General features: G+C 46.4%; 1 protein-coding gene across 1 annotated transcript in view; it reads left to right on the top strand.

The window, feature by feature from the left end:
* The first annotated feature begins 4,816 nt into the window (after positions 1 to 4,816).
* LOC134395722 (zinc finger protein 420-like) overlaps positions 4,817 to 13,859 on the top strand; it is a 107,486-nt gene continuing 98,443 nt past the window's right edge. Inside the window, exons 1-5 of the mRNA XM_063121884.1 lie at positions 4,817 to 5,122; positions 5,976 to 6,102; positions 6,736 to 6,839; positions 7,048 to 7,174; positions 8,805 to 10,091. Coding sequence (XP_062977954.1) covers positions 4,973 to 5,122; positions 5,976 to 6,102; positions 6,736 to 6,839; positions 7,048 to 7,174; positions 8,805 to 10,091 — 1,795 coding nt within the window. The 5' untranslated portion in view covers positions 4,817 to 4,972. The remainder of the gene's footprint in view (positions 5,123 to 5,975; positions 6,103 to 6,735; positions 6,840 to 7,047; positions 7,175 to 8,804; positions 10,092 to 13,859) is intronic.

The following is a 13,859-nucleotide window of genomic DNA, read 5'->3' as shown; positions in this document are numbered from 1 at the left end:
GGAACAGTGGATTATTATTTTTTACCATCACACCACATGTGTTCATTCCCTTTGCTAGTGCAGGGATGTTTAGGTTATCAGCAATAGCTGCACTTTGAATACTCCATATGGAAAAGAGCATTTTGCTCCTGTATCTTTAACAGTCGCCTAGAAAAGGGCATAGGTGTCCTTTTAATGCATGTAGCACCCTTGCAAAATGCCCTCTTCATCACAAAGCTGTAGGAGCCCTGCCCTTGTGACCAAATACAAAAGGGAGAAGATAGAAGGCTGTGGTTGAATTAACAAAGCACAATACGGGTGATATAACACTCAACCACAAAGATTCACTTAGAGATGTAAAATAGACACAATATATTAGAGATATAGATGATATATACAACATATATATACAGTTTGTAATCAATCTACAGAACAATTTCTCCTAGCTGGTACATGTTCTTAAACCCCTTTAAACAAATCCAATAGTGCAAAACCTCCACAATAAAAATTAATAAAGAAATACAGAAACAGAAAATGTCCAATGTCCCAGCACTGAAGTTCACAGTAGCATTTTACTGTGTGTGTGTGTGTATGTATGTGTGTGTGTGTGTGTGTGTGTGTGTGTGTATGTATGTATGTATATATATATATATATATATATATATATATATATATATGTTGCATATATCACCTATATCTCTAATATATTGTGTCTATTTTACATCTCTAAGTGAATCTTTGTGGTTGAGTGTTATCACCCATATTGTGCTCAGATACAAATGGGGGCAGGGCTCCTGCAGCTTTAACGGTTATGATGAAGAGGGCAAATCCCCTTTGCAGATTAACACCATTAGTTACTTGCCCTCGCCATAATGGAACCCTCACATCTCATCACCAGATCCCCACACCCACACCACTCATGCCCCTATTTACCGCTCTAAGACAGGAGCAATGACTTTTGAAAAGCACCCTGTTATATTCGCAATCACACAAGCGAAAATGGTGCGTGTGTTCAGCGGCAGTGGCTCCAACTCCAATAACAGAGAGAGGCCTCAGGCCTATTCTACACTTGCCCCATGTGCCCTAGATTTCCTTCCTGCCCCCCACATGGCATTTCATTTCCCTTCCCCCACTTCTCATGTTTTCTTCATTATCCCCTCCCAACCCCCGCTTCTCCTGTCTTCTCCCTCATCTAGCCGCCCCTCACTTATTCCAACTCTCCCCAACTTCTACCGCCCACCCCACTGTTTGTGCCAATGCCCAGCCGGCTCCTGCCTGGGCCCACCGCCTCCCCACACGTGCAGCCCCCTCCCTTCCTGCACTCACGTGCAGGCCAAGAGGCAGCCTAAAAGGTTCTGGGGTCGTGAGCAGAGAGGGGGTGACGAACCCTGAAAAAGGGTGACCATATGAAAAGGAGGACAGGGCTCCTGTATCTTTAACCATTGCACAGAAAAGGAAATTTCAGGTGTCATTTTGTATAGAATCATAGAATAGCAGAGTTGGAAGGGGCCTACAAGGCCATCGAGTCCAACCCCACTTAATGCAAGAATACACCCTAAAGCACACCTAACGGATGGTTGTCCAGCTGCCTCTTGAATGCCTCTAGTGTGGGAGAGCCCACAACCTCCCTAGGTAACTGATTCCATTGTTGTACTGCTCTAACAGTCAGGAAGTTTTTCCTGATGTCCAGCTGGAATCTGGCTTCCTTTAACTTGAGCCCGTTATTCCGTGTCCTGCACTCTGGGAGGATCGAGAAGAGATCCTGGCCCTCCTCTGTGTGACAACCTTTTAAGTATTTGAAGAGTGCTATCATGTCTTCCCTCAATCTTCTCTTCTCCAGTCTAAACATGCCCAGTTCTTTCAGTCTCTCTTCATAGGGCTGTTTCCAGACCCCTGATCATCCTGGTTGCCCTCCTCTGAACACGCTCCAGCTTGTCTGCGTCCTTCTTGAATTGTAAGTAGCTGCAGGAGCTATACTAGAGTGACCAGATTTAAAAGAGGGCAGGGCTCCTGCAGCTTTAACTGCTGTGATGAAGAGGGGATTTCACCAGGTTCTCCATATATACAAATGACACCTGCAGAAATCCCCTTTTCTATGCAACTGTTAAAGATACAGGAGCCCTGTCCTCCTTTTCACAGGGTCACCCTACTTAACCTCTCTCTTTTTAGAGCATCTATTCTTCTTTAGAATTCTGAAGGGCACCAGGTTGGGGAACGCTGCTCTGCAGCAAGGGCAGGCAGATTGATGGAGGGCTCCCATGCCGGAGGCTGCGTCTGTGGATCCCACAATGCCCCCAGGAGCAGATGGGGCGGCGATGCTGCAGAGGGGATAAAAGACACACCCACCCACCCAATGGAAAAGCCTCCTTCCCAGGTCCGTGTCTTCGCCAGGAGCTTCTGCGGCTCTCTAGTGTTGCCTCCACCAAAGGGTTAAAGAGGCGGACAGGGGGCTGGGTCCTAGAGCCAAGGCTGGATGAGGCCCCTCTCTTCTCGCCCCACACTTCCTCCCCCCCCCCATTGCAAAGGACCCTGGGATTCTCCCCCTGCTCCTGTGAACCTCGTGCGTCCGCTGCCTGCAGCCTCTTTTCCCCAACCAAGGAGCCGGTGAGTGCAGATTGCAAGGGGGTCCCAGGGGGGAGGGGGCAGAGGAAAGAGCCCCCCCCCCGGGCAGCCAAAGGCAGGTCCGGGGCAGGGGCTGGGTGGGGAGAGACAGAGCCCCCCTGCCCCTCCCCAGGGGACTGACCCACTTGGGACCCTCCAGGAGACCTCCCCCAGTCTTGCACCTCCTTCCCTCCCCATAACTAGGGGATCGCGGAAGGGAAGGCTGGAGAAAGGGGGTTGTCTGGGAGGGACTCAAGAGGAAAGGTCCCAGGTGGGGAGGAGGAATGTCCCACCTGTGGGAAAAAGGCTGCCCTGGTGTCCTGTTTTCATTGCATTTTTGGTTTTGTTTCCTCTCCCTGATTTAAACCTAGTGAATAAGTAAAATTAACAAGTCACTTTGGTCACAAGGGCTTCAAAATAAAACCTGGGGCGCCTTTGTTTATTAAGAAGGGAGCCTGCTGTTGGTTTTAGTACGTCCCTCTTTGATGTATTAAGTGAGCCCGATATTCACATCCTGAGAATGGGGAGAAATTGCTGTTACTCTGGTGCAATTTTGGGGTTCAAGTGCTGGGAGCATAGAAAAGGGAATTTCACCAGGTGATCCATGTATGCAAATGATAGCTGCCGAAATTGCCTTTTCAATACAACTGTTAAAGATAGTAGAGTTGGAAGGGGCCTACAAGGCCATCGAGTCCAACTCCCTGCTCAATGCAGGAATCCACCCTAAAGCATCCCTTACTGGTGGTTGTCCAGCTGCCTCTAGAAGGCCTCTATTGTGGGAGAGCCCACGACCTCCCTAGGTCACTGGTTCCATTGTTGTACTGGAGTACAACTGTTAAAGATACGGGAGCCCTGTCCTCGTTTTCATAGGGTCACCCTAAATCATTCATCTCTTAAGGCTTCCTTAGTGGCATATTTCATGTGTTTAACAAGCTGAAAAAGTATTCAGTGTTTTCTTGCTTAGCTTTTAAAATAAACGTTTACACATTATTAACTTTTAATGGCATTAATTCAGCTCTGGTTACACACACACTCTCTCTCTCTCCCGTTGGGGCAGAGTCAGAACTTTTCAACCACACATCTGGTTCCTTTGGGACGGGGGTCGCGGAGCCCCCTTTGAGACAGGTGCTGGCTCTTACGAACACGGCGGTCTGTTCTTCTCAGCGGCACCCTGTCGAGGAATTCAAGCAAATAGGCATGTGGGCTTCCCCTGTGCCCACCCTGTGCGAATATAATTGCTTTGGGCCTGTTCTCTAGAAATCAAAGTATCTACGCTTCCGCAGTAACTGGAAAATGTATTAAGGTTGCAACCATGAAAAGTCTTGTGAAGGGTATTGAAACACTATTTTCACAAGATTGTGTGCCAACTAGGACTGTTAGAGGGTGTCGTGGCTTGCTTTAGAAACAGCTAACCGTGAAATGAACAGATGGGCACAAGTTTCTCAGTAATCATTGACGTGTTGTTTTTCTGTCCTTGAAAAGGTTGCACTCTGCACATGTGTAAAATCCTGGCTTATAACTGGCTGAGCAGCTTACCTGTTACTGTTTTATGATTGTACATAGCGGTTCTGCCTTCTTTCGAAGGGGACTGACCCTATAAGGAGGTTAAGGCTTTCCTGAAAATAGCGGGCAGTTCCTTGGGTCCTCTGAGGGCTTCCGCCTTGCAGTGCTAAGCGCTACTTGTAATAAACTTTCTCAAAAGAGAGAACTGTGTCTTCGAGTCTTTAACCACCACTCAGCGATCCCATTTAGAGGGACCGGCCTTTCCAGGGTTCCTCGACACCCCCTCGAAATATCAGCACTGAAGTTTGGCCCTGTGGCCTACCTTGCCAGGCTGGTGTTTACAAGAATCAAATTATTGAGGAAGGCACATGGGCCTTGTTGCCGGGGTGATTTGTTCAGCCATCCTTCGGCAGAATGATCAGTCAAGCAGCCATCTGGCTCTGTTACCAGGTTTGGCCAGGCCAAGGCCGTTCCTCAGGGTTGTTAATCTGTGCAGCTGAAGGTGGGAACCTTCTCACGGGGAACCCTGGTGTGCCTCCTTCACACTCTCCGTTTTAATTCCTACAGCGCAGACCCTGCCTCAAAGGAGAAATTGGCAGCCAAGGCAGGAGACTGTTTCGAGTCCTGGTAGGAGCAGAAGAGAGTGAAGATGGAGGAGCAAAGCTTTGCTGGCCCTGAGGCAGGAAACATCCAGGGAGGGAGCAGTGCAGAGCCCTGGGAAGGAAGAGTGCAGGAGGACCAGCCTGGGAGCAACACCTGCTCAGACACGGAGCGCCAGGGCTTCAGGGACTTCTGCTCCCAGGAGGCCGAAGGCCCCCGAGAGGTTTGCAGCCGACTCCACCACCTTTGCTGCCAGTGGCTGAAGCCAGAAAGGAACACGAAAGCTCAGATGCTGGATCTGGTGGTCCTGGAGCAGTTTCTGGCTGTCCTGCCCCCGGAGGTGGAGAGCTGGGTCAGAGAGTGTGGAGCAGAGACCAGTTCCCAGGCGGTGGCCCTGGCAGAAGGCTTCCTCCTGAGCCAGGCAGAGGACAAAGAGCAGGTGAGAGCATTTCATCCTGATGACTAACAGGGACTGTGTTCTTAATACTTATCTCAACTTTATTTTACATGTCCTCTAAGGAAGGGATGCCCCAATTTCCAATGACACCTGCAATTATAGTTGTTCTTCATGTGTAGAGCAGGCCCTCGTTAAATTAACAGTACATCATTAAAATATGCAATTCCCTACCAGAGGATGCAGGGATGGCCATGAATTTGACTGTTTAAAGTGGGGGTTAGAACAAATCCTTGGAGGAGAAGGCTATGAATGGCTACTAGCCTTGATGGCTATATCCTACCTCCAGTATCCTAAGCAGTATGTCTATGTACACCAGTTGCTGGGGAACATGGGCTGGAGGGTGCTGTGACACTCCTGTCCTGCTTGTGAGTTCGTAGTCAACAGCTGATGGACCACTGTGGGGAGAGAATCCTGGAGTAGATGGACCCTTGTTCTGATCCAGAATGGCTCTTCTCATGTTCTTGTGATCACAGGAGAACTGAATGGGGTTATGAAGTTCTGGGGAAGGAGGGGATCCTTCTTCAGCCAGTGGCAGAGTCTCCTCCCAACAGAACAGGAATAGTGTTTGTAGACACCAAACCGGGAATTGCTGGGAGTTTCTGCCTTTCCTCCTGGTTGGTTTTTGGAGGGTGTTAAAGCACTTTGCTTATGCCAGGGTTGATATCTTAGCCCCCTGACAAAGACACATCGCTGTGTGTCTTGGATGGTAGATCAACTTTAGAATGAGACCTGAAAGGTAAAGCGATTGGGAAACGCTGCCCTTGGCCTTGACCTGACCCGTTTCTTTCCTTCTCTAATCCCTCTTCTCTGCCTGGGATCCTCCCTCCTGCTCCAGGTCCAGAGGATGTTGGCCAGAGCACCCACAGATTTCCCTGAGGCAGAGAAGGCTCCACCGGGAACCACACATAGACAGCTGGACGGGTGGATCTTGCAGGAGGGTGACGGAGGACCCGCCTCACTGGGTAAGGATTAGTGGGACATTTTTCCCCATGGTCTCCCTCACTCTATTACGCCTGAAGTGCATGAGCTGCCTTAACGTTCTCCTTGAGCCTGATTTTCCTGTGGGAGATACTCAAAAAGGAAATGTTGTTTAATAACGTGGTTCGAGGGTATCAGACCCACTCTGGCCTGCTTGCCAGAGTGGGTCTTACACACTCAACAACTAAGGTCCTCCTCCAGGCGCCTACTCAGAGGGAAGTTTGGAGGACGACAACAAGGGAGAGGCCTTCTCTGTGGTGGCCGACATCTGCCGCCGACATTGTTATATTTTCAGTGCCAGGTCAAGCAATATGGAATTAGCAATATGTAATTCGCCTGGGTCTGTTTTTTTAGGGTCATAGTTTTAAAACTTGTTATAGTAGTTTTATATGTATGTGTATATTGTATGTTTTTGTGGTTTTTAATATTTGCAAATTATTTTTAAGTGCTTTTATGTTATGTTAACTGCCCAGAGAGCTTCGGCTGTGGGATGGTAAACAAATGCAATCAATCAATCAAATAAATAAACACTGATTCCAATAAAACAATGAAAATGGGAATGCTTAAGAGCGTTAACTTTACTTCTCACCATCCCACCTTCTTTGCCTTCCTCACAGGGAGCGGAAAAACCTGCAGAGGAAGTGAACTGATCCTGGGGGATCCTTCCAGGCCTCCTTGGCTTGGTGGTGGAGTGGAAGCGGTTTCTGCACAGCCTGGGCAGGTAGGGGAGTCTTGGGGTCCCCTGCACATCTCTTTGGTCCTGGAAGAACCTGCCCCTTTAGCCTTTGCTCTTCTCCAAGATGGCTGCTAGGAAGGCCTTGGATGCCACTCACAAAGCTCTGGCATGCAGAAGGAGGACCTCACCATCCTTGTCGTCACGGATAACTACATGATGCTTAAAGAGATCATCATTTTTCTGCTGCTTTCAGGTTCCGGTGACTTTTGAGGAGGTGGCTGTGCATTTCTCGGAGGAGGAGTGGGCTCTGCTTGATCCAGTCCAAAGGACTCTGTACACAGAAGTCATGGAGGTGAATTGTAGGATCCTGGCTTCTCTGGGTAAGGAATGGGGTTCCTCTGAGTAAGGCTGTCCAGCTGCCTCTTGAACGCCTCTAGTGTGGGAGAGCCCACAACCTCCACTCTGGGATGATCGAGAAGAGATCCTGGCCCTCCTCTGTGTGACAACCTTTCAAGTATTTGAAGAGTGCTATCATGTCTGCCTTCACCCTTCTCCAGGCCAAACATGCTCAGTTCTTTCAGTCTCTCCTCATAGGGCTTTGTTTCCAGTCCCCTGATCATCCTCGTTGCCCTCCTCTGAACCTCCTCCAGCTTGTCTGCATCCTTCTTGAAGTGGGGTGCCAAGAACTGGACACAATTCTCAAGATGAGGCCTAACCAATGCTGAATAGAGGAGAACCAGTTCTTCACACAATTTGGAAGCTAAACTTCTTTTAATGCTGCCCAGAATAGCATTTGCTTTTTTTGTGGCGACATCACACTGTTGGCTCATATTCAGCTTGTGATCTACAACAATTCCAAGTTCCTTCTTGCTTTTAGTATCCCTATTAAATCTAATTCTGTTCTATTCAGCCCAGCACTCCAGCCTATCAAGATCACTTTGAAACTTGTTTCTGTCTTGCAGGGTATTAGCTATCCCACACAAATTTGTGTCATCTACAAATTTGATGATAATTTTATAATTATTTTATAAAATAATTTTATTTCTTACCCGACTCCCCACTCTGATCGAGGCAGGGAACAACATTCCTTGCATCTCCTCATCCAAATCATTAACAATTTTGAGAGCTCTGGGTTCTCATCCCCACTCGGCCATGGAAACCCACTGGGTGACTTTGGGCCAGTCACATACTCTCAGCCCGACCTACCTAACAGGGTTGTTGTTGTGAGGATAACACCACCTTGGGTTCCTTGATGGAAAAAAGGACAATATAAATGTAATAAATAAATACAAATAAAAATATTGAAGAGCACTAGGCCCAGGACTGAGCCCTGCGGAACCCCGCTCATTACCTCCCCACAGTTTGAGAAGGTACCATTGAGAAGCACCCTTTGAGTCCGATTCTGTAGCTAACTGTGAATCCACCTAATAGTTGTTCTGTCTAGCCCACTTTTAGCTAGTTTTTTTAATCAGAATATCATGTGGTACTTCGTCATAAGCTTTGTTGAAGTCAAGGTATATTATGTCCACAACATTCCCACAGTCCACAAGGGAGGTTACCCGATCGAAAAATGAGATCAAATTCATCTGGCAGGATTTGTTCCTGACAAATCCATGTTGGCTTCTAGTAATCACTGCATTGATTTCAAGGTGTTTACAGATTGACTTCTTTAGAATCTGCTCCAGAATTTTCCCAGGGATGGATGATTGCTTATCACTGTTTACTTACGTAGATATTATTATTTATTTATTTATTAATAAATTTATTGAAAAGGCCCTTGAAGCGGTTCATGAACCCGTACCGCAGGCTTCGACGTCGACTGCCCGCCTACCATCTCCCATCATGGAGCAACGGGCATTACCTTCGGGTAATAAATCCCACACACTCGTAACAGCAAAAAAGCTGTCAAAAAGGGCAGGGGACCATGAAACCATATTTGTGCTTTTAACCTGTTGGTTGTTTTATGATGGTTCCAAGATTTCAAGACGATTTCTGTGTTTATACTTGCAGGTGATCACAGGGAGAACAAGAAAAATGGCCTACACCAGAGGAGGAAAACTGAAACTGAAGAGAAGAGGGAAAACAAATCCATTTCTTTTGAAGGATCAAACGTCTGTGAAACTCCAATCCTGGAAGCAACAAGAAAAAAGAACATTCACAATAGGAAGACACAGAGGAAAAGCTCTCGGTACATAAAGGCTCAGAAGATTCATCTTAGCAAATATCAAAGAGTTCAATACTTAGAGTGTGAAAAACAATTCAGTTTCAACACACAACTTAAGTTGCATCAAAGAATTCACACTGGGGAGAAGACCAATAAATGCTTAGAGTGCGGAGAGAGCTTTGCTCACAGCACAAGCCTTAAGCTGCATGAAAGAATTCACACTGGGGAGAAGCCCTATAAATGTTTAGAGTGTGGAGAAAGCTTTGTTCAGAGCGCACACCTTAAGCGGCATCAACGAATTCACACTGGGGAGAAGCCCTATAAATGCTTAGAATGCGGGAAGACCTTTGCTCAAAGCGCAAGCATTAAGCAGCATCAACGAATTCACACTGGGGAGAAGCCCTATAAATGCTTAGAATGTGGGAAGACCTTTGCTCAAAGCGCAAGCATTAAGCGGCATCAACAAATTCACACTGGGGAGAAGCCCTATAAATGCTTAGAATGTGGGAAGACCTTTGCTCAGAGCGCAAACCTTAAGCATCATCAAAGAATTCACACTGGGGAGAAGCCCTATAAATGCTTAGTATGTGGGAAGAGCTTTGCTCGCAGCTCAAGCCTTAAGCATCATCAAAGAATTCACACTGGGGAGAAGCCCTATAAATGTTTAGAGTGTGGGAAGACCTTTGATCTGAGCACACAACTTAAGCAGCATCAACGAATTCACACTGGGGAGAAGCCCTATAAATGCTTAGAGTGTGGGAAGAGCCTTGCTCACAGCACAACCCTTAAGCAGCATCAAATAATTCACACTGGGGAGAAGCCCTATAAATGCTTTGAGTGCGGGAAGAGCTTTGCTCACAGTGCAAGCCTTAAGCAGCATCAAAGAATTCACACTGGGGAGAAGCCCTATAAATGCTTAGAGTGCGGAAAGAGCTTTGCTCACGGCGCAAGCCTTAAGCATCATCAAAGAATTCACACTGGGGAGAAGCCCTATAAATGTTTAGAGTGTGGGAAGAACTTTGCTCTGAGCAAACGCCTAAAGCTTCATCAAAGAATTCACACTGGGGAGAAGCCCTATAAATGCTTAGAATGCGGAAAGAGCTTTGCTCTGAGCACACGCCTTAAGCAGCATCAAAGAATTCACTCTGGGGAGAAGCCCAATAAATGCTTAGTGTAGCATTTATAGCATCATAGAGTAGTAGAGTTGGAAGGGTCCTATAAGGCCATCGAGTCCAACCCCCTGCTCAATGCAGGAATCCACCCTAAAGCATCCCTGACATATGGTTGTCCAGTTGCCTCTTGAATGACTCTAGTGTGGGACAGCCCACAACCTTCCAAGGTAACTGGTTTCATTGTCGTACTGCTCTAACAGGAAGTTTTTCCTGATGTCCAGCCGGAATCTGCCTTCCTTTAACTTGAGCCCATTATTCCATGTCCTGCACTCTGGGAGAATCAAGAAGAGATCCTGGCCCTCCTCTGTGTGACAACCTTTGAAGTATTTGAAGAGTGCTATCATGTCTCCCCTCAATCTTCTCTTCTCCACGCTAAACATGCCCAGTTCTTTCAGTCTCTCCTCATATGGCTTTGGGGGCCTGCCCACCCGAACATAGCCTTGGTCACTGCCACGACACAGGCTCTGAACACCAGGCCTGGCCGCGGCTACTCCCTGCTCAAGCCAAGCACCACTGCTTGATACGCCTGAGGCGAGGGACAAATACTGCCTTTCTCCAAACTTTGTGTAGAAAGAGGTTAAATGGAGAAGGATTTCAATAATAAATTAAAACACTATGAGTTATACGTACTGAGGTGAATTATTGTCAGAGTGAGTGCTAAATGTATAAACTTCAGATGATAAATGCCAAACAGACACATGGGATTTTTGTGGTAGTTAAAACAAAGTAATTAAAATTTATTTTGAAAGTTCACAAGCTTTGTTTCAAATAAAACATTTAAAAACCTTTTGAAACCTTTCATCCAATCTTTTCACCCATTCACATATGCGCATTCCTTTCTCTCACACAATCACTCTTGAGCTTTCTTTATTATCAGTATTGTTTAATATACATCAATTATGTGAACACCACACTCCAAAAACACCACTCTACCCAGAACCTCAGATTCTCCAGACCCAAGTACTCTAAACACCAAGAGCTAAAGCACAGAGAGCCCTAAGAGTACCTAAAAAGTCTCTCAATCCCCTCAGTCCTTCCTTTATATATGACTCCTCCCCCTCCCAAGACATTCTAACTCCGCCCACTCAGGCCAATATTCTAAAAACCACAGACTTACAAACTGCAGACATACATTTGCGAACTGACTTGTGTGGTGTAACGCCACAGTCACATGTCTGATTTTACAGCACACATAAGACAAATCTGTTCTACATAACATAGGGTGACTAACTGTCAGGATTTACCCGGATTTGTCCTGGTTTTTGTTCTTTCCATGGTGTCAGGGGGGATTTTCTATAATTTTCAATAATGTCCTGGAATGACACACCTTCCCCTTTAAGGCTGCCATTAGCATGGCAGGAGGGGATGACATGCTTTCTTGAGGCACATCATTCCCCCACCCCGAGCTCCAATTGAGGTCTTAAAGGGGAAAGTGGGTCATTCATGGACATTATAGAAAAGGCCCCAATTGGAGTGGATGGTGGTGGTGCAGAATGAAATCCTTTCCCCTCCTCCACTCCAATCGGGTTCTTTAAGGTGGCGGGGGAATAACGTACTTTCTGCAGGACTCAGAAAGCTGCTTCCCCCCACACACACTAGGTGTCCTCTTTTTTGGTTTTCTAAATATGGTCACCCTACATAACATCTTAATGTTAAAATCACTAAAATAAAGAACAAGTGAGACATTCAATGTATCTGAAATTAACTTCACTCACTCCTACTTTTGTAGGTTTTTCTGTACTTTGAAGCTTTTGCTATACTCTGTGTGTTACATTCTCCCCTTCCCTCAAATACCTTTTCTGACTGTATCTTCACTCATTGCAAGCTGCTGCTGTTGTTAACAGGGTTTGCTACTGGCTGGCCAGATGGCTGGCTTTTTTTAATTTCAATTTTTTAAAAAAGCTTGTGTATAATTGTCACAAGTTTTTCTACTCTAACATTAGGGTGGGTGTTGTGGCAGTGAACACTACTTTGCCCATTCACACTTCTCACTTATATACATTAGCTTCTCAAGGCTTGTGTGTTGGCACCACTGCGCACATCCAGACTTTGAACTCCTGTCTACTTCCTGCACAAACATGCGACTCTGAGACCCTCTTCCTAATGCCCTGCGTTTCATGCCAGCACCATGGGGCTAAGTTACAATAGATGTCTCTGGGTTGTCTGTGCAGCCTCTGTTGTCTCTCACTCTAAGTCATTGCAGAAAAACCAAAGCCTCCAGCCTCGAACAATCTCTCTCTCCCCACCCCCACCCCCCAGAATCTCCCAATGGTCCAGCTAGGCTGCACACTTGTGGCTTGGGATGTTGCTTATTGCAGGTTATTGCTTGGTCATGTCTGGTGACTCTTACATCATCATCATCATTATTATATTCTGCCTTTTGCCCAATACTTTAAAAACCTCTGCCACCAGCTGCCTCCACCTCCTCTCCTCCTGCACAACTTTGATGCACTCTTAAAACACTCTGTGTGGCAAGCCAGCCTCAGGGCCAAGCTACAGGTGCATCTGGGTTGCCTTCAGCCTCTCTCTGCCTTATGCCAGCCAGCCAACATCTCCACCCTCAAATAATCACCCACCCACCTCTCTTTGCCAAAGTCTCCCAACGGTCCAGCCAGGCTGTGCACGTGTACCCTGTGGCTGGGGGTAGGGCAACAGCTTATGGCTTGGTTGTATCCGGTAACTCTTTTGTTTTTTTTAAAAAAACTCCACCACCAGCTACCTCTGCCTGCACCAAAAGTGGACTCTGAGACACTCTTAAAAAGGCTCTGTGTGCTACAGCAGCCTCTCAGGGCTCAGCTACAGCCATCTCTGAGTTGTGTCTTCAGTCTAACTCTGTCTCTAAGAGATATGACAGCCAGCCAAAGCCACAAATCTATCTATTTTTCTCTGGTGTGCACTTCAAATGTTCTGCATTGCATCCCAGCAGTGCAGTCAGAGCCTAGCTCACAAGTGTACAAAGTGAAGTGGAAGGGAAGTGGTAGCGAAGCAAAGCAATGATATGCCAGGTTCCAACATTTGCAGCAACAGGGCATCCACAAAGAAGAGAGCCTCTCTCTCGACTGGCACCTTACTTTTGGTCATGAGAGTTTTTCTCTAAAGATGACTCTTCATTGCCCATGATGTGGAAATTTGAGGAAAAGGCCTCTGGCCCATTCTGTTTTGCCCTGTGGGCTATTTTGACTGTCCTCTCCTTTCCCACATTTTGATTTGTGGATGCCTTGCCTCTGGCTGAGCTCCAGGTACCCAACTACACACCAAACCTGCAACAGGAAAGGTGCCCTGATTGCCCAGAACTTCTTACCTAAAGACTGGAGATGCCCTTAATGCCAAAGGCTGAAACTGCTCAATGTGCAACACCCCAAAGAGGAGGTTTGACAACCTGAGTTTGAAGGATATGGCTCCAGCAGTTTTAAAAAACAATAATTTTAAAACATTAAACTTTTTAAAAAATCCTAAAAAAATGGATGAACAGATCTGATTCAAACTTAGCATGGCTAATTCTCTCCTTGAGCTATCATGGTGCCAAGTTTCATCTCTTTATCTTTAAAAATAACATTTTTTAAAAATACAGATCTGTTTCAAATTTGGTATGGCTAAAGCTCTACCTAAAAGCTATGATGGTGCCAACTAAGATTACCAATGATCTTCTTACTGCCAAGTCTAAAGGCCTTTATTCCATTCTTATTCTCCTTGATCTAACTGCAGCCTTTGACATGGTTGATCACGATC

Source organism: Elgaria multicarinata, chromosome 3, assembly GCF_023053635.1.
Source record: "Elgaria multicarinata webbii isolate HBS135686 ecotype San Diego chromosome 3, rElgMul1.1.pri, whole genome shotgun sequence".
In the NCBI taxonomy this organism is placed as follows: Eukaryota; Metazoa; Chordata; class Lepidosauria; order Squamata; family Anguidae; genus Elgaria; species Elgaria multicarinata.
The sequence above is the reverse complement of the archived record's forward strand: the minus strand, read 5'-3'. Positions and strand labels throughout refer to the sequence as shown.